This window comes from Pundamilia nyererei, unplaced genomic scaffold (assembly GCF_000239375.1).
Source record: "Pundamilia nyererei isolate P.nyererei 1_Seehausen unplaced genomic scaffold, PunNye1.0 scaffold00046, whole genome shotgun sequence".
Lineage (NCBI taxonomy): Eukaryota > Metazoa > Chordata > Actinopteri > Cichliformes > Cichlidae > Pundamilia > Pundamilia nyererei.
In genome coordinates, this window is record NW_005187447.1 from 2,964,746 (window position 1) to 2,988,234 (window position 23,489).

The window sequence follows — 23,489 nt, forward strand, 5'->3', positions numbered from 1 at the left end:
TAGGGAGCCGGGAAGCGGGGAAAACACATCTGGACTGGGTTAGAGTAGTGGGCTTACGGTGGAACGGGACCGTGGGAGCTCGGGAGGGAAGTGTGGCAGTCCGTGGAGGAGCAGGAAGTCCGAGGAATGGTGAAAGGGCCCGGTGAGCACCGTGAGATCCTGTTGAGCCGGAGGACAGGCAGGTAGCAGACGCCGAGTAGAAAACCTGGACAGAAATAGGCAGGTTAAAACACAGTTCCAATCCAGAAGAGAATGCACGCTTTAGCGAAAGTCTGGTTACCACCGTGGGGGTGACTAACGGACTGGCGTGGAGCATCCGTCAGCGCCGGGTTAAGTAGATCTCCGTGTAGTCACCGTGATGGAGAGCAGGTGTGCTGGTGATGGCCCAGCCCGGGGGTGTGGCTACCCGAGCATCACGCATTCCACTGACACAGGACCACGGACCATGACATACTGAAGTTGGACTAGCTGGTATATAATGATGTGCTATCTGATCGCTAGCGACATAGCTATGTTAGCATAACATAAACACAGTGAAGCTGGAGGATGAATGCTAACTTTTTTCAATTTGATAAAAGTTAACGTGAGGGTTCCCTATGGTTAGGGACAAATGCAATCGCATGGCAGGATGCTGTAAACGGACCAAACGTCAGTCAGGAGAACAACTGAGATAATCCATCCACAATAAGAGGTTGGTCATTAATATATTGCAACAACATTGGAATAGAGTACCTGCTGGAGAATTTAACATTAATGAATCAATGGTACGGAAGTGGAGGAAGCAAGAACAATGAGTTGAGTAAAGTTTGACTTATCTGACTGTTTTGTTTCGCTTAATGCGCCTTATAATCCGGTGCGCCTTATGGTCCGAAAAATAAAGTACCTGTAAAGTACCTTTGCTGCAGATTCTGTTGACAGGCTTTATAATGAATCTTGAATCGTGAATCTTTTCCTTTCCACATCCTATCATTTTAACTAAGAATGTGTTCTTCATGACTTTACCGATTAAATAAGTAATTAAATTAATAAGTTCTACTGGCTCACTGCACCACCTAGTGGTGAAAATTGGCATTGCAAAAAGTGCAGCCCAGCCTGTGTTTAGCTACAGTGGATTTCTCTTGAAAACAATGCACACGATTTGGATATAAAGTCACAGCAGTTTCTTCACATTCCACTCTAAGTTTTGAGACTGCAGCTGGGAGTCTCAATTTATGGCTCATTCACTCCCTGATGCATTTATATCCCACTATTACACACCATTAACGTGTACTTACTCTCTCTTGTAGTTTGTTTTGTCCAGTTTTTACCCTTACCCTTAAGCAAGGCACTTACTCCTCTCTAATGTAGCTTGTGTATACACCTTACATCAGAACATCCTTAAAAGGCAATCTTTCTGCCTCTTTATGTACTTTGGAGTGGCCTTTAGCTAAATTATGTTGTCATATTTGAACGCGGGGTGTGATTTGCCAGAATTATGTAATTGAGAAATTAGAACAATAATATCCCACCTTCATACCAAACACCCTCAGACCGCAACACAGTTTTCAGCAACCCTCCCCTCGCCCCCCCTCTCTCCGGAAGCCATCTGTGCTGTAATTGGCTGAAACTAAGGGGGCGTTGGAATAAACAACAGTTCCGAGCATTTTCATTGGCCGCTGTCACGTCGCTCGAACTGTTGCCTGGCGATGGGCTCGGAGCTTGTCAACCGCACGATCCAGTTACTGTAGCTGCCTGCTGCAATGAAAATAACGTCGTTGGTGGGTGGATATATTTATATGGGCCTGTTTCCATCGTTTTTCCCCAAAAACAGTGACTGAGTGAGTAGTTTTTTTTATCTTTACTTGGGTAACACTTAACCTGCGAGGGTGACTCGGATCTCTTATGTGTTAAGGCAGGCGGGAGGTTTGTTATGCATGTTTTCTGAATCAGCTGGTTCAACAACAACTAGGGGAAAAAAACTGTTAATTTCTGTTAAGTTGGCTTCATATGTTTGACTTGTTGGGTTTGCTGTTGCTCTGCATTAAAAATGTGGGCGCTACAGTCAGTCTGTGGGCAGTCATAGCTCCCTGTCTCTCTCACACACGCACACGCATACATATGTGCATATATACACAATTAGATACACAGGCTACAGTTAAAAATGATGATTTGTGACAGCTACATTTCACCTTTGTAGCTGTTAAGAATGTGAGAGACTTGTTATAAGAAGCAACACCACAAATGCAGGTGAGATTTTTACATAAACAGCAGTAAATTTCTTTTCCTTTTTTCAACCATAATTTTATCTTAAATTTAAACTTGTGTCCATTGTTGTTTGCGTAATTGTGTGCAATTAACCCAAAAAAACATCACGTTACTCTAAACCTGAGTGACGTTGTTAGATGGATCCCTTTGTTGTTGTTGTTGTTGTTGTTGTTGTTTTTTTCTACAAATTTCCACCACTTTGTCAAATTTTAATGATCAGAAAGACACAATTCTGCATAAATACTAGTGCACTGATGATATGAAGAGATTTTGGAGGTTCTGCATTTTCAATTCCACGCACCACGCATGAGTCATGCTGTTGATAGAGACAAAATATACGATCTACAGCCATGCACTGTGCATTCCTGATCATATTATCCTTCCAGGAGTGGGCCTGGTGGGTTAGTTGGCAAAAATCTGCTTGGGAAAAACAATAGGCTTGCATGCCACCTCATGTAGGCTGCAAGCTGAAATGGACCAAAGGAAGCACAGAAACACACTCATGAGTGAAAAATAAAAGGCATTTTCTGCGAGGTGAAAAGTGTTTGAGTTTAGCCTACAGTTGAGGGTTTGCTGCTGAGTAAGATAAGGGAGTAACAGACCACACAGCGATATTTGGTGTTCAGGGAGACTCAGTTTATTTTGGTGCCGAGGTTTTTGCATAGTGATGAGCAGCTCCTGTGCCCACAGCTCTGTAGGAGATTGCAAGTGAGTGTGTGTGTAGGCTACACAAGTCCTTGAGCTTTCCAGCTAGGAGAAGATGAAATGGAGAAAGTGGTATCTGGAGTCTTATCTGATTCAATAAAGAGTGTGTGGATACCAGAGGAAATCCTTTGATCACGTTCAAAATGCGTGCGGTGCCCTTTCACTCTCTCTAAACAGGTAGGAATTTACTATTTTCACCATCATTTTCATCAGGTTCTGTAAACTATAATATGGAACCTTTTTATTTACTTAATTTATACTGACGAGACAGTCCACTGATTTCACACATTCGCGTCTATTCGCTCGGTATGTGGAGCCTGCACAGCCTGTTAATACCCTTGTGCAGTGTCTTCTGTGGCTCTAGAGGAGCTTCGTCAAGTCTTGAGAAAATAACCCTTGTGATATGATCAGGGTTATCTTTAGTAAAGCTGAAGATATCAATTAGCTGGGAGAAAGCCTGTGTTTTAAAACTGTGGGCATGGAGATCGAGAAATGAGGGCGTGCAGGCAAAGGAGGACGAATGATAGATTGTATTAAACTGCTTTCTGGGAATTGGATCCTGCTTTTTTATTTTAATAGGGACCAAAAGTTGGGACATTTCAGCCCCTGCTTCACCCATTTTGATTATTGTTCTTTCTAGTCACCCTTTCTAAACTCCTCCAGCTTAATAAAAGGGACCTATACAAAGCAGGAATCACCCTTTAACTAAAGGATTGCTAGTTTTGTGACACAGATTCATTTTTTCTGAAGCTTTCGTGAATTCAGTATCGGTAGATTTTCTTTTAACTCTGAGCTAAGAGGGCTCTTTATCTATTTTGATTTGGTGCATTGTTTTCCTGCAGGCGAAGACGAGGCACTGACGGAGGCATGTGACGGATATTATGGCTTACAGCAGGCGTTCGCCTCTCAGGAGCCGACAGCTGGCCGACTCATGCAGTCCTGTAGCCGGGGCCCCCGAGCCTGAGCTCCACCCACCTCACACAGCATACCTTTTGACTTCATGAAGATCCCTGACCTTGGTGATGTAATGAATAAATTTGAAGTCCTTGGGATTGTGGGTGAAGGTAAGTGCGGTCATTTACTTGCTGAAAAGCCTGTTTTGTGCGATTGTTTTTCAGTCTGCAGTAGATAGTAAGAACTAGTCCAGTCCAGCCTTTCATGCACACTTGCATGGCTTTTTAGTGAGCCATCGGTTGATTGTTTTTAACCAATTTGCCTGCAGAACAAGCCCATTAAAAGCCTGACCTTTACAGCTTATTAAGGTCAAGGGCGTCTGTTTTATATTCACTTATCCAAAAGAATTTAAATGTGACAAACTGAAGCTAGATGCTTTAATGTGATTCATACTTTCATGTTCTTATTGGATAAATGAAGTGGTGGTTTGGGGATTTCTTTTGCTTTATTGTAGTAAATATCAGCAGGGCATGGCTGTGTGATAGTTAAATTCCCCTGAAATGCTTCTCCTGGCTTTTGTTTTGCCTTGAGCTACTTGGTTGATAGAAAGTGGCAGTAGCCCTGAAGGGAGGCCACCCACACGTCCTAGTTTTTACACCCTTACTCTTCTACTCCCACGTCTTAGAAGTTTTATAATGCGTGGCAGAAAGATGCGGGGAAATCTCGAGCTGGATTTTAAAAGCTGCGTGCCTGTCCGATGATGCGCCGGTTGGGAAGGAAGTCAGCACTTTTAGTGTCACATTAAACTGTAAAAGTTGTAGAAATTTTCCTGCTCATCTCCCCGTTTCCTGCCGTAGCACTCATTGCACTGTGTGCTCCGCTTGATCCCAGCATCATAGATTTTTCCTCAGTGATCTTGAGGTCAGTTTTGTTAATGATTTAGTACTAAGTGCTAAGTGCATGCAGCTCACCCCAGCAATTAAAAATACACTGAATTATGTGCAGTTATCTCCAGCTCTTCATTGAAGGACGGAAATGAACGGGAGAAATTATTTTCCATCTTTTAATACTTCAGGCACGTTTTGCAGCTTTTTGTGCACTAATTTAGTAGGAATGGGGTAAGAGATGTGGCTAATGTGTCCCTGCTTTACTAATGACATACAAAATGTCCTAAATTGTCATGAAACCAGGCTGCATACACCAAAAAAATCCTGTCCAGTTTGGTTTCTTGTTAGTCAGTGGATTTTTCACTGGTGGCGGTCATGCTTGCTGGAACCGCTGGACGTACATGTGAAGATTAAAGCCAAACTAAGATGCTGAAGGTGGCTGATTTAGTGAAAATAAACAAGAGTTTAAGGATGCTGTTGTGTATGGTTATGGTGGTTATGCTATGTGCACAGCACATCCTCAGTCCAACATATAGCTTGATGTGTTATTACACGTTTCTTACTCACCAGTGTCTTCTGGGTGGCGCGTACCCAAGATAATTACACGTTCAAGAGGTGAAATTGAGTCTTGGATTATATTAATAATAATAAAGACACAAGTTAAAATTGTTACAGTTGTATAAATAATACATAGACCCCATAGCTTTAGTCTTTAAAGTGTGTTCGACTGTAGAGCAGATAACTTCTCAGCACTGATGTTCTCGTAAAGGAGCACAGATCCATTCGTCATATGTCTGCTTGGTCCAAGAATTCCTCTCGAACCCTCGGGGGATGCATGTGTGTGACTGCCAGGGTCGATAACATCAGATCTACAGTAGCTTGCCAACACTTGTGTCCTACTTTCTGGACCACCTGTCCTTTTTATAAAGGGGGGGTTTAGTTCATGTGTAGTTCATGCGAACATATAGGAAGCATTCGAAGGGGTTATTTCAAAAGCTTTTCTCTTGTTTGTTTATGGCTGTAGATCATGGTGGCATGTTAATTACAGAGTTTCAAGCTGATTTTGTGTTTTATTATTTACTGTTATTGATTCTACTTGAAAGAAAAAGTTACTCTGAATGGATGAATAAACAGTAAAGGAAATTAAAGTAATCTTGCTTTTTGCTTCTGTTTCAGGTGCCTATGGTGTTGTTCTGAAGTGCCGACACAAGGTAAGGTTCACATTATTTATGTTTGTAATACACTGTCAATATGAAAAAACGAAGTTTTAAAGGGCAAAAGATTTATGTTTGTCAGCAAAACTCATGAAAAACTAACAGTAAAGCCAGAATGTGTTTATTCCTCTGTGTTGTGGAGCTCTGTTGTTTTCTGTAAAAAACACATAAATGAGTCACGCTGTTGCACTTGGTGACTCGATTGTTCCTTACGGTGAACCGGGGCAGTGTTTTATGGCTCAAGCTAATCTCACATACACTGCTGTAAATACTCACTAGAGCACAAATGTGTATAATTTATGGTCGAACAGTTGCGCTGCTTCTGTTAAAGTAACATTTACAAAAAAGCTACCAGTACTGTGATGATTTCTTTCTTAAGAAGTTAAATATTATACGTGATCTGCTTTAGAAGTGCAATGGGGTAAATAATTATTTGATTTTTGCTCACTTAGAAAGAAATCAACAGTCTCTTGTATTTATGCTAGTTTCATTTTAATGGAGAGAGGGAATATTAACCAAAAATTGAGGAAAAAAAAAACGTTATATAAAAGTTATACATTGATTTGCATGTTGCTGAGTGAAATTAGCCTTTGGCTATAGTCTGGCATGTTTACATTCATGTAATTTTTTTTTTACATTTATGTTCATTAACATTCACTGTCCTAAATAAATAAATAAATATCAATCAGTATTTGATCCTCAAGCAAAACATGACACAACTTAGTACTTTGGTAGAGAAACTGTTGTTGTTGCACAACGGTGAGAGGTTTCTTGTAGTAGCTTCCTTCTTTACAGAAACTCTCTAACTCCTTTCAGTTTCTTGGCTGCTGCTTGGAAACATGAAGCTTCAGCTCCCTCCACATATTTTCTGTAGTGTTGATGTCTGGAGACCAGCTAGGCCACTCCATGACCTTAATGTACTTCTTCTTTAGTTGCCTTGGCAGTATGTTTTGGGTCATTGCCATGCTTAAAGACCCATCCACGACCCATCTTTTTATATGGTTTTAGCTTGTTTTTTTTAAAGCATGGTATAACATGATAAAATGGAGCAACAGTGGACATTTTGGGTCATATTTTTGTAACTATATGTTATACTGAAATGAGCGGTATAGCTAATCCAGGGGCCTGATTCATACATGTTTGCTCTTGTTTGTGAAGCACCAGCCTTGTCCTTTGAGTGTGGTGGTCAGAGGGTAATGTTGGTTTGCCTGATAAAGAGATAAAGGCTATCTGAATCAGGCCCAGAGAACTTCTGATCTAGATCGTGTTTGTTTTCCAAAGGAGCAAGCACTCCTCACGAACCTGGTCGCACCGTTTTTGTTTAGTGTTGTTGTCGCATTGGGTTACAGTTACAGATGCTCCTGCAGACTGCTGGATAACTGGTTATAGTCCTTTTGTCTCCACTCAGGAGAGCAAGATCTGCTTTGAAGGATAAATTCATTTCTTCCACTACTTAGATTTTTTTATTCACATAAAGGAGACTCTGTTTAAGCAGTTAATTTTTAGGAAAAGAAAAAGGAAATCAAAACAACCACAAAAAAAAAAAATAGCAGACGACCCACACTGCAGTAATAGCCTTGTCATCTCAGTCCATGTGAGGAAGAGGCTGTGCCAGGAATTGACAGCAATCCAGTATGAATAAGAGAGGCTAACTACCTCCTACTTACAGAGATCTGCAAGAAGGAGACAAAAACACTTTCTCAGCCTCTCCTATCAAAATCCTCAGCAGGTTTTTTTACTTGCTCTACAATTACCATGCATCTGCCTTCATTTTATCATGTTTATTACAGAAGTGATATTACACTGTTTATCCAGTGGCCTGGTGTCTAATGCCAGGCAGTTAGCTTAAATGTTATAACAAAAATAAAAAGACAACAACACAAAGGGTTGATGTTGAGGGAGGAAAAATAGGAGCGAGGATATAAATATTATTCAAACTGATTGATCACAGGCCGAGGCGTCTGCAAATGCCAATGTCTCCGTTTTCGAACAACAGAACTCACATCAATAAACCGCCGTTAGGTTCGCACCACAGATGGCGGCTGCTGTCTGCAACGCTCTCGGTATTGTCTTCATTTGTGCGAAAACCCGTCAGCGTCAAAATTCAGCAACAAAAGTTTATCAGAACAGGATGAAATAAAGCTCAGCGTCAGCGTACATCTGCCAGGCTGATATGTTGCCTAATCAGAGACGGAGGAAGTTTTGACAAGGTTTAGGTAGCTCTATCCTAAACCTCATCAGAGCTTTGTTTTAAAAAAGATAATGCTGATTTTGGTATAGTCCTCAGATGTCTGCGTGTACGGCTCTGCTCAGAAGACATTATACCTGAGCGTGATATTCTTCTGTACTCTATATTTTATTTTACACATTGGTTTAATTTGGATTTAATGACACAAACATCAAGCAGAGATGATGATTGTTTAGCTGGTAGAGGAACATTTGGGGGTTAAAGCCTGATTAATCCACGAAGGAGATGGTGGAGCTCAACTTAAGCTAAAGGAAAGTGTAGTTGTTGGATGCAATACATGTAGCTTTGTAAGGTAGCAATATTCATCTTGCAACATGATACTTACTTACCTCCAGTTTAGCTTTGAAGACACAGATCTGTAGAAACTGTTGACCTAATCAACCAATAATGGCTGAATGCTCGTGATCTCGGAAGATTTTGCCGTTCTAGTGACTCTCAGATATGAGTGCATTGTTCCTCAATGAGACTCATGTTTTTCTGTTCGTGATGCGATAATAGTGCTTTGGGTAAAAATACACACGTGTATATTAATGAGCTACATCACGAAACGCATTTTCATTAGTTGGTAAAGCGTTTTTGGAATGCATTTTTAATTAGATCATTATTTGGTAAAAAATGATTTCTCGAAACAAACGAGCCCCCAGAAGCCTGACATTTTGTCACACATTGCCTGGGCCTTTTGTTGGTTAGAAACTCAGTAATATATGCATTTTTGATGGAATTTCTGCTGGTGACTTTATTGGTTGATGTGTGAAAGCACCGGAGGATAAATGCTCTGGCTGCAGATCAATGTGGACCTGTGCCATCTGGAAAATATCGTATTGTTAGCGTGAATGAACTGGCATGTTTTTTCAAGGGCTAACTCACAGATCTATGCTGCATAATTATGTGTGCATACACACAGAGGCTGGCACAGTGTCAAACACACTCTTCACGCACTCGCACACACACGTGTGTATAAGCGGAAAAACACATAAGCTTAGCAAGGCTTTGATGATGCTGTGAGGATGGGCAGGGAAGTGCACTGACCAGAGAAAATGGCTGCATTTATATGGCACTGCAGCTGCTCTTTCTCACAAAACACATTTATTTCACCAGTGACACGCCCCTTTGTACTTGCACTACCCAGTACATGTATTTAACAGGAATAATTAGATCCGAGAAAGACGTGGGGCCAGATATAGGAGGGATGGAAATAGGGAAACGTGCATTCAGTTTCTACGCAATAATCAGAATGTGTTTGAAAAGGCGACGGATTACAGTGTGTGCACCCGACATTACAGGATCCTCAAGAGTCAGCTGGGCTGGTTGTTGTACAGAGAGGAGGCGGAGGACATAGATAACTGGGGTTTTTTTTCATTCAGGTGTAATCATTTTATTGTCAGCAGTAGCAGCAGCAAAGGGGTTTTTCGCAGTAGATAAATATATGCGGATGATTTATTATTCTTGCAGAGTTATTCTCCTTAAATATTTATGCAGACACAAACGGGATAAAAGATTTGATCTTAATGCTGAATGTTTGCTTCTCTGGCATTGTTACACGATTGTGATAACTGCGTGCTTCCTCATCATATTAATAACCGTGATTTATGATCCTTTTGGCGTCTGTTTACGAAAGATTGTTGATCATTTACTTCATTAATGTGTCTTGAACATTATCCTAAACACTGTGTAGGACATTCGAATGACTAGTTGTCATGATCGATTCTGCGGTTCACTCCTACAAGCGCACATGTGCTGAAGTAAACATTGTGTCAGTTATCCTGACATTTGAAAAACCTTTATTAACTCCTTAAAATCAAGTGTATCATATTAAATGGGTTTTTGAGACGTCCTCAACATCACTAGTGGGATTTTTTTTAACCTAACCTGATCTTGTTTGTTTAAGATAAACAACCTTTGAGCAATTTTCTACAGATATTAGCGGTGAGCAAATGCTGACTCCTATGTCAGCAAATGCTGAGCAGGAAGTCTGTTTACATAGTCGCCACCGAGTAAAAAAGATATATAAAGTAACCTATTATGTATTACCGTATTTCCTGTTCTGCATATGCTGCTACACTTTCAAATAAAGAGGTGGGCGTATGTACAGGAAAGGACAGAGAGAGGAGATTTCCCTAATATAGTCATCTCGGGCACACAGCTCCACCCATCTGCTACTTAAACCTTATGCTTATGAGGGGTGGCCAATGAGAAGAAAAGGGGAGAATTTTTTTTCTTTTTTAAACAGAGGACGAAGTGCAGGGCTATTTAAAGGCCCAGTGTGAAATAAGCAATGATTATTTTTAACTGTGATTCATGCAAAGCTACCCTAGTAGAGTCCAGGTCTAGTAAAACCTGAAGCTGGAAATGAGCATAATGGGTATCTTTGAGTTGCTTTAGCCTGTCTACAGTTGCTCCTTTTCATGCTGTGTCTGATTTAATCAGTGTCATGTCTGCTGTCATTGATGCCTGCTCTGCTCTGTGTGGGGCTCTTGCTGCCGCTCTCCGCCGCAGGCTTTTCATGCATACATGTGGAAGGGCGGGAAGGTTCAGAACAGAGCCGTACAGCTAAATATAAATCACTGCAGATGGAAATAACAATCTTCTTTTGACTATAGCGGCCCCGACTGAAATAGGCTCGACAGAATCACCTCATACCTTACAGGGACCCAGTTGTTCTCAGTAATGCTTTTGCACTCTCCAGCTTCACTCACTCTTGTTGCTGCTCTGCCAAATGTTGCCACAGCTTTTTGATAAAGAGAGTGCTCAGAGTAAAACTGCAACATGCTGCTGTGTCAAGAGGGTTGAGCACACAGAGACACAGAGGAGCTTTTGTCTTGTACTTCTGGCTCCTTTGTTATTATTTTCTTGTCGATTTAAATAGATAACCGTAAGAACACGCCTGGGTTCACTAATTCATTTTTGGCCACTCTTTTGGGAATGCAGCCCATCATCATGGTGTGAGGAAATGAGGGGGCTACCAGATTCATGGATGCCGCAGCTACAGATCCACCTTTTGCCAAGTGAGCCACGAGGATGCTTCAGGACTTTTTCTCTTGCCTGCTGATGCTTGATAAAGCCCTATGAATTATGCTAATTTATTGTAAGCTAATTAAGAGGCTTAATCACGCTGATGTCGCTTAAAAGATGTCACAGTGCAGCTGTTTTTTTAAGCTTTAAAGGTTCAAGCTGAAACTGATTTTATTTTATTTTTTACCAAAATGCACATTTTCTGCACGCAATGATTTTTGTGACTGCCCTTGAGGTGTGACCTATGTGAGCTGCGGAGGCTTGAGACAGACGTGTGTTTGAAAATGCATTTCTATGATGTTTTATCCAACAGTTACACGAGGGATAGGCTTTTATAGCTGTCCAGAAAGGCCACTCTTCAAGGTGTCTGTAAAAAGCTAGTGTGAAACAATAGTCATTTAACTGAGGTTGACAGTTCAGATCAAAAGTGACAGAAATAGTTATAATGAATAAAACTTGATCTGATGACTGATGTGGGGAAAGGTGTAGGAGGTTTCCAGAGCTCCTCTATTGAGCCACTCTTTAGTCCTGGTATATAGATTTGAGTCAGTTCTTGGTAGTTATGAAGAAGTTAAATCTAGAACTAAAAGTAAAAGAAAAAGATCTATGAACTGTTTGTGTTGTCACGTTATGTCTGTCTCTTTATCGGTCGGTGGACATTGATCAGCTTGATGTAGCACTTTTTCTCCACTCCTCTTTTTTCACTTCAAACTCATTTTTTCTTCTGTTACATATCATTAACTTCCCTTTGCTCTCTCTCGTACACACCTGTCAATATTTTAACTTCACTTCAGTTTTATTTATATAGTGCTTTAACAACAGTAATCTCAATATGCTTTTTATAGTAAGTGAAAACCCTACAATATAAGAGGAAAAAGCCCAACAATCAGACAGTCATCTAAGAATAAACACTTGGAAATGGTGAGGAAGAAGAACTCCCTTTTAACAGGAAGAGATCCTGTTGCTATAGAATCAGGGTCCCCTCTTTTCATCTCTGATGTGTTTATATACCACTACTAGTCATGATGGTTTGCTGCTTCTCAGCAAGGATTGTTTTGTTTGAGGTCTATTCCTGTTGAAGAGTAGTTCTTCCTCCCCACCATCTCCAAGTGCAGTGTGGGGTTTTCTCCATATGTTCTGAGGTAAAATCCGACAATATTTAAATGTCTTGAGATGACTAGCATTACATAAATAAAATGTAACTAAATATTTTATTTATATAATGATACTTCAATACTAACAAGTCAGGTTTCTGATTCATGGTCAGTTTCACGGTGAGAGTAAGTGCATAAAGAAAAGTTTGGATGTGACTCCAGGGTGCAAAAACCCCACCGCTATGAGTTTGATATTATTCTTTTAGTAATATTCAGCTGATATTAAAGAATGTTGATGAGCTCGGGTAAGCAAATTACTCTGATTGAGCGATAAGTTAAAAAGTGAAATTAACAAACTAAGTCCAATATTAATTAATATCACATCATAAATTCTTTTTGCTTTCTAATCTGTATAAATGACAATAAGAAGATTGTATTCTTTAATGCCTACAGTAAAATTAAGTTATTACTGGACTTTGATTGGTTGCATATCATTTGTATCTTTTCTTCAAAATTAAAAATCTGTAAATTTGCAAAAGCACATTTCGAACTTGGCGATAAGGTTTATTCACACTGTTGACGAAACTGGGAATATCAGGACTGGGAGTGGAAACTGCCAGTGAAACTTGCACAACTTTGACCTCACATGTTAAAAAGGTATGTTTGCTCAACGGAGATCACAGAGCGAACTGCCACACATGCGGCTCTCATCTGACACACGCACACACAACAATGTTTAATGGACGAGTGTTCATATGATTACTGCACGTGAGCTTGTGTTTTTGCTCTAAATGAGTGATGTGTTATATTTAACCGCAAACCTTAACGTCATCAGACCAGTCTAGTGCATACTGGCCTCTAATATATAAAATACCCATACTATATTGAAGTCTATCACTGAGAACCTTAATGGAAGAAGAAATGGTTAAAACTGGGGATAAACATGTGACACACTTTCTGTTTGCCATGTGTTGTGTTTTAAGACTTCCCACTAAACTCTGAGACGGGGTGACTTACAAATGAAACTCTTTGTTGAAACTTATCTGAGTCAAATACAAAGGCTTCTCTCTGAAAGCTAATCTAAATCCTGGATAAGGCCTCTGCGTGGCCTTGTACACTGGTGTTTTTGTACCACGCGACAGTGTGTGGACTGTGGAAGCAGGAATTTAAACATAGCAGTGCAGAATATTTGTTTAAGCAGAGAACATCTCTTATACTACACACCCACGAACTGATTTCTAAAGACAATCAAACCAAAAAAGAGGTAAAAGATGGACAGGAGGGTCATGTCTCCTTTAATAACAATCAGTTAGAAGCAGTGAATTATCTGTTTTCGTCAATTATAAAGAAATTGACCTTCTACATGAAAAGTCACGGCCCTTGAATGCAGCGGCGTCAGCTCGATGCTTTAATTGGATTCCAGTCAGACTCACGTGAATTTAAATGAGTCATTCTCACAACAAAGACATATGCAAACGATATATGACTCAGAAAAATGTCATGGGTCATGTTGGGACCTTGTGCACCTTTCTATCAATCAAATATTGATATTCAAAGCTGTTTTCAGTTAAGTAATATTTCATGCTGTGTGTGCAGGGGTTGAAGAAACTAAAGAAACTCAGCTTGTCCGCTCTCCATATTGGAGCTTCTCCTCTCTGTGATGGAACTTGAAACAATAAAACTTTATTTATAAAATAAAACGTGTCTACAGCTGGGCAGTGTGAGCGAATAATTACATTAGTCTATATGAAATATGCCCAGATTTGTCAACACACCCAGTCTGATGAGGCTTTGGAGCACATCTTTATTGAAGTATCTGTGCCTTCACTGAGTGTTGTTTTTATATTGTAACATTTATTACAAACTTCTTAAATCCTAACCCTGGCAAACACCCTCCACATTATAATAATTAAAAACAAAGACCGCAACAACTGAATGGTGTGGAAGGTTACAGTGTAGGGTTAAGTTAAGACATTCATTTTCTGCAGAAGTCTAAATCAGGCATTAGTCGTAGAAATATAGCTACATGGCGCAGACGCAACTGCTGTGATTGGCCTGTTCAGTACTGTTGCACTTCCTGCTATTTTTTGCAGCAGTTTTTCAATTTGTCTGTGAAAGAATAACAATCAACTTTTCAATATAACGAAAAATAATCACAACGGACTCACAAATGTCGGCAGATTCCGACATTAAATTGTTGAAACTACTAGGATGGATGTGAGGGAATGGCAAAAGTCCCATCATGTTTGGTTCCATCATGGCTGAACTGCATAGAAAACACATGGACACAAAAACAACATTGATCACTCAGAAAGACTCACAAAACAGAACTAAAACAAAAATGTAACTAAAATAAACAAATCTGCTGTAGAAACTGAAATGAAACTGAATTCAAATCAAAATAGAAACAAAAACTCATCACAAAATACGGAACTATATATAAGTGATGACAAGACAAACTCCTTTTGGGACTTTTTTAAAAATTAGCTGGCAGAAACAGACACAGCTCCTCTCTGGGGCGTCTCCGGTCTCTTCTGTCCCCCCCTCCCATCAGGCTGTTAGTTACTATTACCCAGCATGCCATTTGCTGCTTTCATTTTGTAACTGTGCAGAAAGAAATGGTTTATGTTTCGCAAATTAAAATGTTTCATAAAGATATTTTAATCACATGACTGGGAAGAGTCACAAACACAGGTTTCCTATTAACACACCCTCTCATACTACTAGTTACTAATAATGAATTTAAACCGCCTAATAAGCCACAAAAGCATCAGTCTTTAAGAAATTCACATCATGTGTAAAACGATGTAAACTGAGAATTTCACATAAAAATGTATTCAGATCGGATAATCATGATGCTTCATAAGTAATTAACACCATGGGAACAAGCAAAACATTTTATTTTTTATTGAAGTTGTGAAGTTAGACATGATATATAGTTATTAAAGCATGTTTGCATCTTAGACCAGCGAGTGTCTAACTCAGTTTCACTGGAGGTCAGACAGGACATGCTTTAATTCACTGAAAATATTCAGTGACGTACAGTCTGGTCCACATAAAGAACTCATGAAGCAACATAATGATTACAACAAGCTGCTTACCACACAGCCAACTCACATCTACCATCTATTCACAAGCTTGAATGTGACAGATACTGGCAGTAAAGTGCATTCAACATCAGAAAATACATCTGGATGTTCAGAGAAAATAATAAAGTCTCAGTTTCGTTCTTGCAGATATTTCTACAAATCTCACAAAAATGTAAAATAATGGTCTAGTTTAGCTTTTAGCTTACCTTACAGCCGTAGCTATAAGCTAACATTAAAACAACATGTAAATTTTTGCAGCGTCACTAAAATTTCCTGACTCAGCTGCTTTTTCTTCGCTGTAACATTTGATCAAAGAAACATTTTGCTGTATTCGAACGCCTCTTTTTTAGTTTCAGCTCCCTGTGTGCTTTCAGACTAATAACACAAATTATAATTTTTATGGCTAATAGATGCAGAGCTACTCGGGTTTGACGTGTCCACAAAGATAGAAAGCAAAAATCATCACTACAGACTTATTTGTCAAATATCAATAAACCTTTCAGGGAAAGTGTTCCTGTCAGAGCATCAATACGATCTGTATGTCTTAGGAGTCTGCAATGATTGCAGCATAAAGGATACAGCAGCACAGGTGTGAGTGCGTGAGGTGTCATCTTCCTCTTCTACAAAAACATCAACAAACAGGCGGCTGTTTTCCACGTCAAAACATAACTTAAAACCACCTGGTTTGTTTTTGTGGATGTTACGTTGGCCTGTTATGCCTGCATAGACCATGTATGAAGTACAATCACATTACTGCTGACAGAATAAATGATGAACAAGCACAGAAACAGCAGGTGTGAGGTGTTTATTACCAAATAATGTCATTAAATTATTTTTTTTTCTCATTTCCTGTAACCTTCATTCAAAAAACATCTAACGTTTTAGCGACAGATGCACAGGTAAATTGCACATGTTCAGAAACATAATCTAAAGTTAGTACAATATACTAAAAACAACATTTTAATCTCCTAACCCTTATGAAATAAGACAAGCACAGCTATAAAAATGTAAAGATTTACTTTTCCAACTACAGTGTGAATAAGAGGTGCAGCTAGTTTTAGAATGAGCTGAGTTTTTAAGCAGTGGCATATTTAAATTTAAAACACGTATTTTGTAACATTTTACAGTTGCTTCATTATTCATTTCAGCGCTCAAGATCACATGACATAAATGCTTCATGATTTTTTCTTTTGCATTTTTTTGCATTTCAGTTCAAAAGAGTTCAGAGACTGTGTGAGTTGCACAGAATATTTAGCTTTCATACTGTTATATAATGTGGAGTAAATTATGCAGGATATAGAAGTCCACAGTTGTGACATTATTTCCTGGCAAGCCTCTTTTCCCGTAGTAAGATCAGGTGTATTTTTGACTTTCAGACTTGCAGCTGTGAAATTATGGAATAAAGAACGGCAAAAAAAAAAAGAAGGTAAACCTATCATTATTTTATTTGAAAGGGTCGTTTTTAGTACATGGATGAAAATTGTCAGCCGATTGCTCCCTGTAGTCACTGATTGCAAATTGAACATATTAAGCTTTACTGTGTTTCTTCCCTTGAGATGCTCTGCAGGCCTTCACTGCGACTGCCTTCAGTTGGGTCTCTCTGCATTCAGTCTTGTCTTCAGTAACTGAAAAGCATGCTTTGTTGGGTTTGAGATCAGGTGACTGACTTGGCCTTTGAAGAATATCCCATTTCAAGCAGCCCAAGAGTTTCTGTCCTAAAACTCACTCTTGCTGTTCTCTAGCTGAGAGTATAGCACCGTACCCTCTATCCTGCTACTTTATCAGCAGTCAGAATAAACGCCGGTGACCCGGTTCCCCTGGCAGCCATACATATCTGCATTATATCACTTCCTCCACTATGATGCGGTATGTTCGGATTAGGAGTCGTTTCTCTCCCTTTCCAAACTTTCCTCTTCCCATAATTCTGTTGCAAGTTCATCTCAGTTTCATCTGTCCAGTGGTTAGCACCTTCCTCTAAAGCACCTGTATCTCCATTCATGAAGGCGTCTTTCGATTGCAGATTTTGAAACCTTGACATTTCCCTGAGAGTGTTCTTGACTTGATTGGATGCTATTTTTTGGAACTGTGGAAATAATTCTCTTATCATGCACTTTAATTGTTTTCTGTGGCCTTTCGGACCTTTTAGTGTTGCTGAGCCAGTCCATTCATTCTTTTTAAGAATGTACCAGATTCTTGGTGTGGCCACTCGTAAAGTTTTTGTTTTGATTTTGTTGTCGTCCTAATGATGACCCCGCACATTTGCACTTGCACCTTATCTCTTTAGACTTTGAATTTAAAATTAGAATGAAAAACTCTTAAGTACAAATTTGACGTCTGGAATCAACTTGAAATATTATGTCTGCTTCATTTGTCATGAAATAACAAGGGTGCAGGCTTCACCTGGCCCTGAAACTGCTTGTCAGTCAATTGTCCAACAGTTTTTGAGCCATGAGAAGAGATGCTAATGATATGTTGGCATGAAAATCAAAGGGAAAGACAGGCTTAAGTTGATTTTGACAGGTATCTCCATGCATTACTTGACATGCAAGAAGGATCTGACAGCTAAGTAAACAAGTAAATTAATTTCCCTCCTGCAGTAAGTTGGCACTTTCATTAATTAGTATGAGGAAACTTTGCGGACAATAATAAATGCTTTGCATGGGTTGAATTGAATTGGGTTGAAACAGGTTTTGTGATCTGAGGGTTAAGAACAGAGCGAATGTTCTACTGAGTAGCAGAAAGCATCACATGATCACATGAGTCATCCTGTTAATAGCAAGTGAACACGAACATATGTGGCACATGCCAGGGCACAATGCTTGCTTCTTATGGTGAAGGCTCCTGGCAGCTCCACTGTGGCGTGGGGTTGTATTTTCCTGGCATGGTTCAGGTTCATAAAACCCCCGAGGGCCGGAGATTGATGCCAAAAGGAAGTCGTCCTTAGCGAATATGTTCAGGAAATGGTGGAGGATCAGTCAGTCATTTTTCACTAAGATACAGCCGAGTGAGACCATATATCACAGCCCGTTAATGCAGCAAATGCCACCTCACTGCCGTTTTAAAATATTTGGTATTAAGATGAATGTTTGGTGTATTGTTTGCAGCCTCAGGCTCAAGACTTGGGTGCCAGCTACCATGGTACTGTGGGTGCCTTTGCTACCAATCAAGTCGATGACTAGAGCATACATATAAAATTTTAATCAAATTTGTACCACAGTGAGGTTTTACATCTATCTGCTCTCTGTTTTTTAGTAAAGAGTAAATTATTCACTAAAATGTCTCCCACTCTCAGACGCTGAATTTTTAAATAAATGTTTAAAAAAGTTCTTAAACACGGGCTGTGTGGGGTTATTCGCATTAAACTGCTTTTTGATGTGTTTGCAATAGAAAAGCAGCTCAATCAGGGCCACAGTAGGACCAAATAACATTGTTATTTCACTCTACGCTCATTTATATTTACACGGGTGCAGAGAACACCATACTTACCTTCATACAACAGCGAGAACCGAGCACACACTAGTCCAAGCATCAGTGACATCACGTGTGAAAGGAAGAGATGGGTTGCAAAGTTGCTTGCAGGTGCACAGCAACTATGGGCAGACTAAAGCAGCTTTAGTAGTGTATAAGAGGATAAAGAGATCAACTTTAGCATTGGGATATTAGTTGATATGCCAAGATTGTCTGACTGAACTAACTAAAGATTGTGCTTTGCCACCCCACATGTACTGCCAGCAGTCATGCATGACTAAATGATGTAAGGCCAAGGCTATATGGAGCATCATCCCATCTATAAAGGCTATATTTTTTAAAACAATAGAAAGAAGCCTCTGGTATATTTTAAAATAGATGTCTGAATATAAAGTTTTCCATACAAAACTTACAATGTCCACAGGTCCTCCATTTGTCCACCTCTGGACGCCCGGCATATATCCATACAATGGTTAAACTTGTCCCATACTTCTGCGAACATGACTTGTGCTACCTACCAGCAACCATGTGAAACCTCTTGCTAACAGTGCATGTCTCGATTGTTATCAGTGAATGGCTGTGGAATAAAAGCACAAATCAGAGATGATTTCTTTTGGATACACCCTGTATAATCCAGGAGATTTTTATCTGTTTATTTTATTAGGGTATAAACTATATAAGCCTTAGTGAACCCAGGTTTGACGCTGCTGAGCTGCAGGTTTAAATCTTTGCATTACTGGCTGTTGATTGATTGATTTCCCTTTTTTTCCCCATATCATTAACCAACACAAAGCCTGACTTTTAGATCGTAACACGGCACTTTTAGTGGGGATTTTGCCTATTGTGTTAATTCACCTTAAGCTTTTTTCATGCCAGTTCATGTCATGCTGTTTCCATGACAGAGGTGGGTATTGTTTAATACCTACCTCTGAGTGCACAGAAGCAATTAGCAGTGGCGGCTTTGGCTTTGAAAGCATATGCTTTTAAACTGTGAGGTTACTCTCAGAATAGCACGTTTATTTATTTTTTTGCCTTTTGACCCTCCACATCTGACCGGAATCTGGCACCCTTGTATTTTTGCACTGTGGCTTCATGCTAGCAAGTAGGCTGTGAAGGAGTAACACTAGGTGTGATGTCTAATTAGGTTGTGGCCACAAGTGTAATACGTGGTGCTCAAACATATTTAGCTTATAGAGTCATTTAAGACGTTTTTTTGCTGTGTGATTCATGGATAATTTACTCTTTAATGCTGTGTCACTTTGCCCACTGAGACAGAAATCTATTATCTGCTGGAGATTAGTCGTGTTTGCATTGCCTTTGCCTGTAACTTGCCATGCTGCAATTCAAAAATTAGCAATTAGTGTATTGACTAGATCTAACAGGCCCATCAGTGTTTTAGGAGCTGCCGTGTAGCATCAAGTGAGTCACGACCACTCCGCAGTCATCTGTTGTTTGTCCTATCTTAATCATTTTTTTCATATTATCTTTTATTTTAGTACTGCTTCAAGTCTTCTTCTTTTTTTTTTCAAGATTATATAACTGCTGGTGCTTTTTCCGCCAATAATTGAACTGATGCAGTAATTTTTTTCCCTCCCATATAAGCTGTCAATAACATCTAGATTTATTTAGTGGGAAAAAAATGTCTACCGCCCCATTTGAAGCGAACAGTTATTTTTGCACCCAGTGAACAGAAACTGGGACAGAAGAGGAAAAACAGGACTTTCACAGCATTAAATGGGTCACCTTGAGTGGAACACTTGCCTATGTGGTCCTATTAGGAGCCAGAGAGAGAGAGAAAGACAGAGAGAGATGTAGAGGGGGCACATGTTTCCTGTCTGAATGTTAAAGTTGTAACTGTCTCCTGATAGATGGAGGCTATTTAAAGTATAAATCTGAAGCTTTGTCAAGCGCAGACCGCCAGGCTCGGCCCACCTGTTGGTGCAGCCTTTTGTGTGCGCACGTCCTGGATATGGGCTTTTTCTTTTTGTCACGTGTTTATACATTACAGAGCTCAACGTGCACAGAAAGCACTACCTGGCTTCAGCCGACTTTAACATGCAGTTTAGTTTTAGTGAATCATTTACCTAAAGTTCGTTTTAGCTTTTGCCTTGACCCCATTTATTCAGTCATTGCCCAGCCCTGCACAAACACTTTTCACTAGTACCATAAAGCAAGCCAACCCAGTTTACTTTGCAAGAGTGCATGTTAGGATTAAATTCACTTATTATTTATTTAAATAGTGCCAGATCAGCTGTCATTTTAAAGTGCTGCATAATGTTAGGTGAACACCCTACAATATTCAGAGTTTCCCACAGGATTGCATTGTGGCAGTATCAAAGCGGAGGGGGCATATGCACTCGCAAGCACTCATTTAGCAGCAAATGAACCTTCAAACTAAGAGCGAGCAGATTGTCTAACAGTGACGTTATTGTCTTGGGCAAATGAAAAGTACTAATATATCACAAATAAGGCCCACGTAAAGCCGCTAATGTCACAGAGAGAACCCCGGTGAGCAAGCGTTTGGTGACAGTGGGGAGGAAGAACTCCATTTTAACAGGAAGATACCTCTGGAAGAACCCAGCACAGGTAGGAGCATCTATCAACCTCAAACAGCTGAGGTAAGCGAGAAGAGGAACATACAGAAGTGAAAAGAGGAAGAGAGATGCTCAGTGGATCATAGGATGTGCACCAGCAATTTGAGACAATAGCAGGATGATTGAGTAATAGTTCTGGGTCACCTGATTCAGCCCTCACTATAAGCTCTGTCGAAAAGGAAAGTTTTAATTTTAAAAGGAAACCTTTCTATGCTTCTTTCACTTTATGGTGACATGTTTAATCCAACTAAGGCTATGCAAAAGCTTTATTTACACTACTGCATTGACTCCTTGTTCAAGTGGAGGCCATTTTTTCACTTTTGACCTGGTTTCTCTGCTTTGCTCTCCGATCGCAGGTGAAAGTGTGCATGCTGGACTTCGTGCTCATAAATACTGAACAGCTGGTTATTTTACTGAAACTCAGAAAGGAGACAAGGCTTTAGGGCTATCGGAGTCTAAACACATATTTCAAAGATGTAAAAATAAAACAAAAACAGTAAATGTCTTCACTGGCAGAAGGCACAATGATAATGCCAAGGACAATCTTACATTTTATTTCACAGAATCATTATCCTGCAGCTAACCTTAATCCAATTCAATTTATGCAGCACCAATTCACATCAACAGTCACCTCATTGCTTTCTATTGTAAAGTAAAAACAACAGAATATTAGAAAGAAAACCTCAATGATCTACCAATCCCCTTTGAGCAGCACTTGGTGACAGTGGGGAGGGAAAACTCCCCACTTTTAAGGAAAAACTTCCTTAACAAGAAGAAAACTAACAGACCCAGGTTCAGCGAGGGTCAGACATCTGCTCTGTTTGGGGTGTAACGGAAAAGAAGACAGCATAAAGTGTCCAAGGACTCCTCGGGTTACTCTACCTACACCATATATTACCAAACAGACCAATCAGAACTGGTGAAATCTCCAACAGTGAGACATGTGAATGCACCTATACAGCGAGGTCTTGATGGAGACTTATCCTTCAGGAGTTTGAATGTGAGAAGAAAGATTGAACTTCTAAATGAAGAAAAACTAATTTGGGAGAAATATCACATCTAATTTCAGTCACTTTCAGTGTTTTGGATCAGCTAAAGGCTGTATAAGGATTTGTGGGACTGATGTTGCATTTTAAAATGAAGAAAGAGGATTGATTGACACTTTTAGCGTAGGTCCTTCTTACTTTTTTATGCCTTTTAGATAGTCCATAGGAGTTATCTCCAAGGACGTGAGGGGCTATCATTGAACATCACCTAGAGTCCCCTGCATTGTCTGAAGTGCTGGCTCAGCAGCCTTCTGTACAGAGGTGCTCACTGGGCCAAAGAAGGAAAACTCTGGCTCTTTGTACAGTATCGATAGTTCTGTTGGGGCAAAATTAAAGCTGCAACCTAAACATTTTTCACCAGCCTCTCGCTTTGCTTTGGGGTAATTTTTCTGCTACCATTGAAAATTTTATTGGCTTTGCACTTGGAGCATTTATCATCACGGAGAACTACAGAGCTGTTATTACCAAATCTCACAGCCTGGCGGTTCACGTTTGATCTCCTTGTTTGGACAGTTGAGCATGGGATCTTGACACTAATAATATGAAGCTTTACAAGCCTGTGACACAAAACCAATGCTCCTAATGCTGGGTTCAGTGTTGTAGTTTGCCACAGAAGATCGGCAGCAAACACTTCAAACCAGATGGAAAAATGATGCACAAAGTAACACGGCAGCGTTATGACTGCATCCTCCACTGACTAATTGTGGAAAACACAGGAGATGACTGATTTAATCAAGATTATGAACGATGAATAACTTAATTTAATTTGACGTCTTTTATCAGTTCCAGTGGGTGAGATTTGCATAGTTACAAAACCGATTTATCAGTGTCTGGAAGTGAAAAATAATCCCACAGTGGGAGCTTTAATCACAACCAAAGCGACATCATAGGCGCCGTATATTTCCAGATGTTTTTAAAGGCGAAACAAACAGCTGCTGCATTTCTGGTTCGGGTGTGGCCAGAAATTAAAAGTAAACAAAAGCTGGTGATCTTT

At 39.8% G+C, this 23,489-nt stretch overlaps 1 protein-coding gene across 5 annotated transcripts in view; it reads left to right on the forward strand.

Moving 5' to 3' along the window:
• The first annotated feature begins 1,667 nt into the window (after positions 1-1,667).
• LOC102215251 (cyclin-dependent kinase-like 5) overlaps positions 1,668-23,489 on the forward strand; it is a 52,079-nt gene continuing 30,257 nt past the window's right edge. For 3 of the 5 annotated variants that reach the window (XM_005732355.2, XM_005732359.2, XM_005732358.2), the window contains exons 1-3: positions 1,668-1,817; positions 3,792-4,013; positions 5,907-5,941. In XM_005732355.2, the coding sequence (XP_005732412.1) occupies positions 3,950-4,013; positions 5,907-5,941 (99 nt within the window). In that variant the 5' untranslated portion in view covers positions 1,668-1,817; positions 3,792-3,949. Of the gene's footprint in view, positions 1,818-1,886; positions 1,903-2,973; positions 3,127-3,791; positions 4,014-5,906; positions 5,942-23,489 lie in introns of those variants that run through there. The other 2 variants (XM_005732357.2, XM_005732356.2) reach the window with 2 other exon arrangements.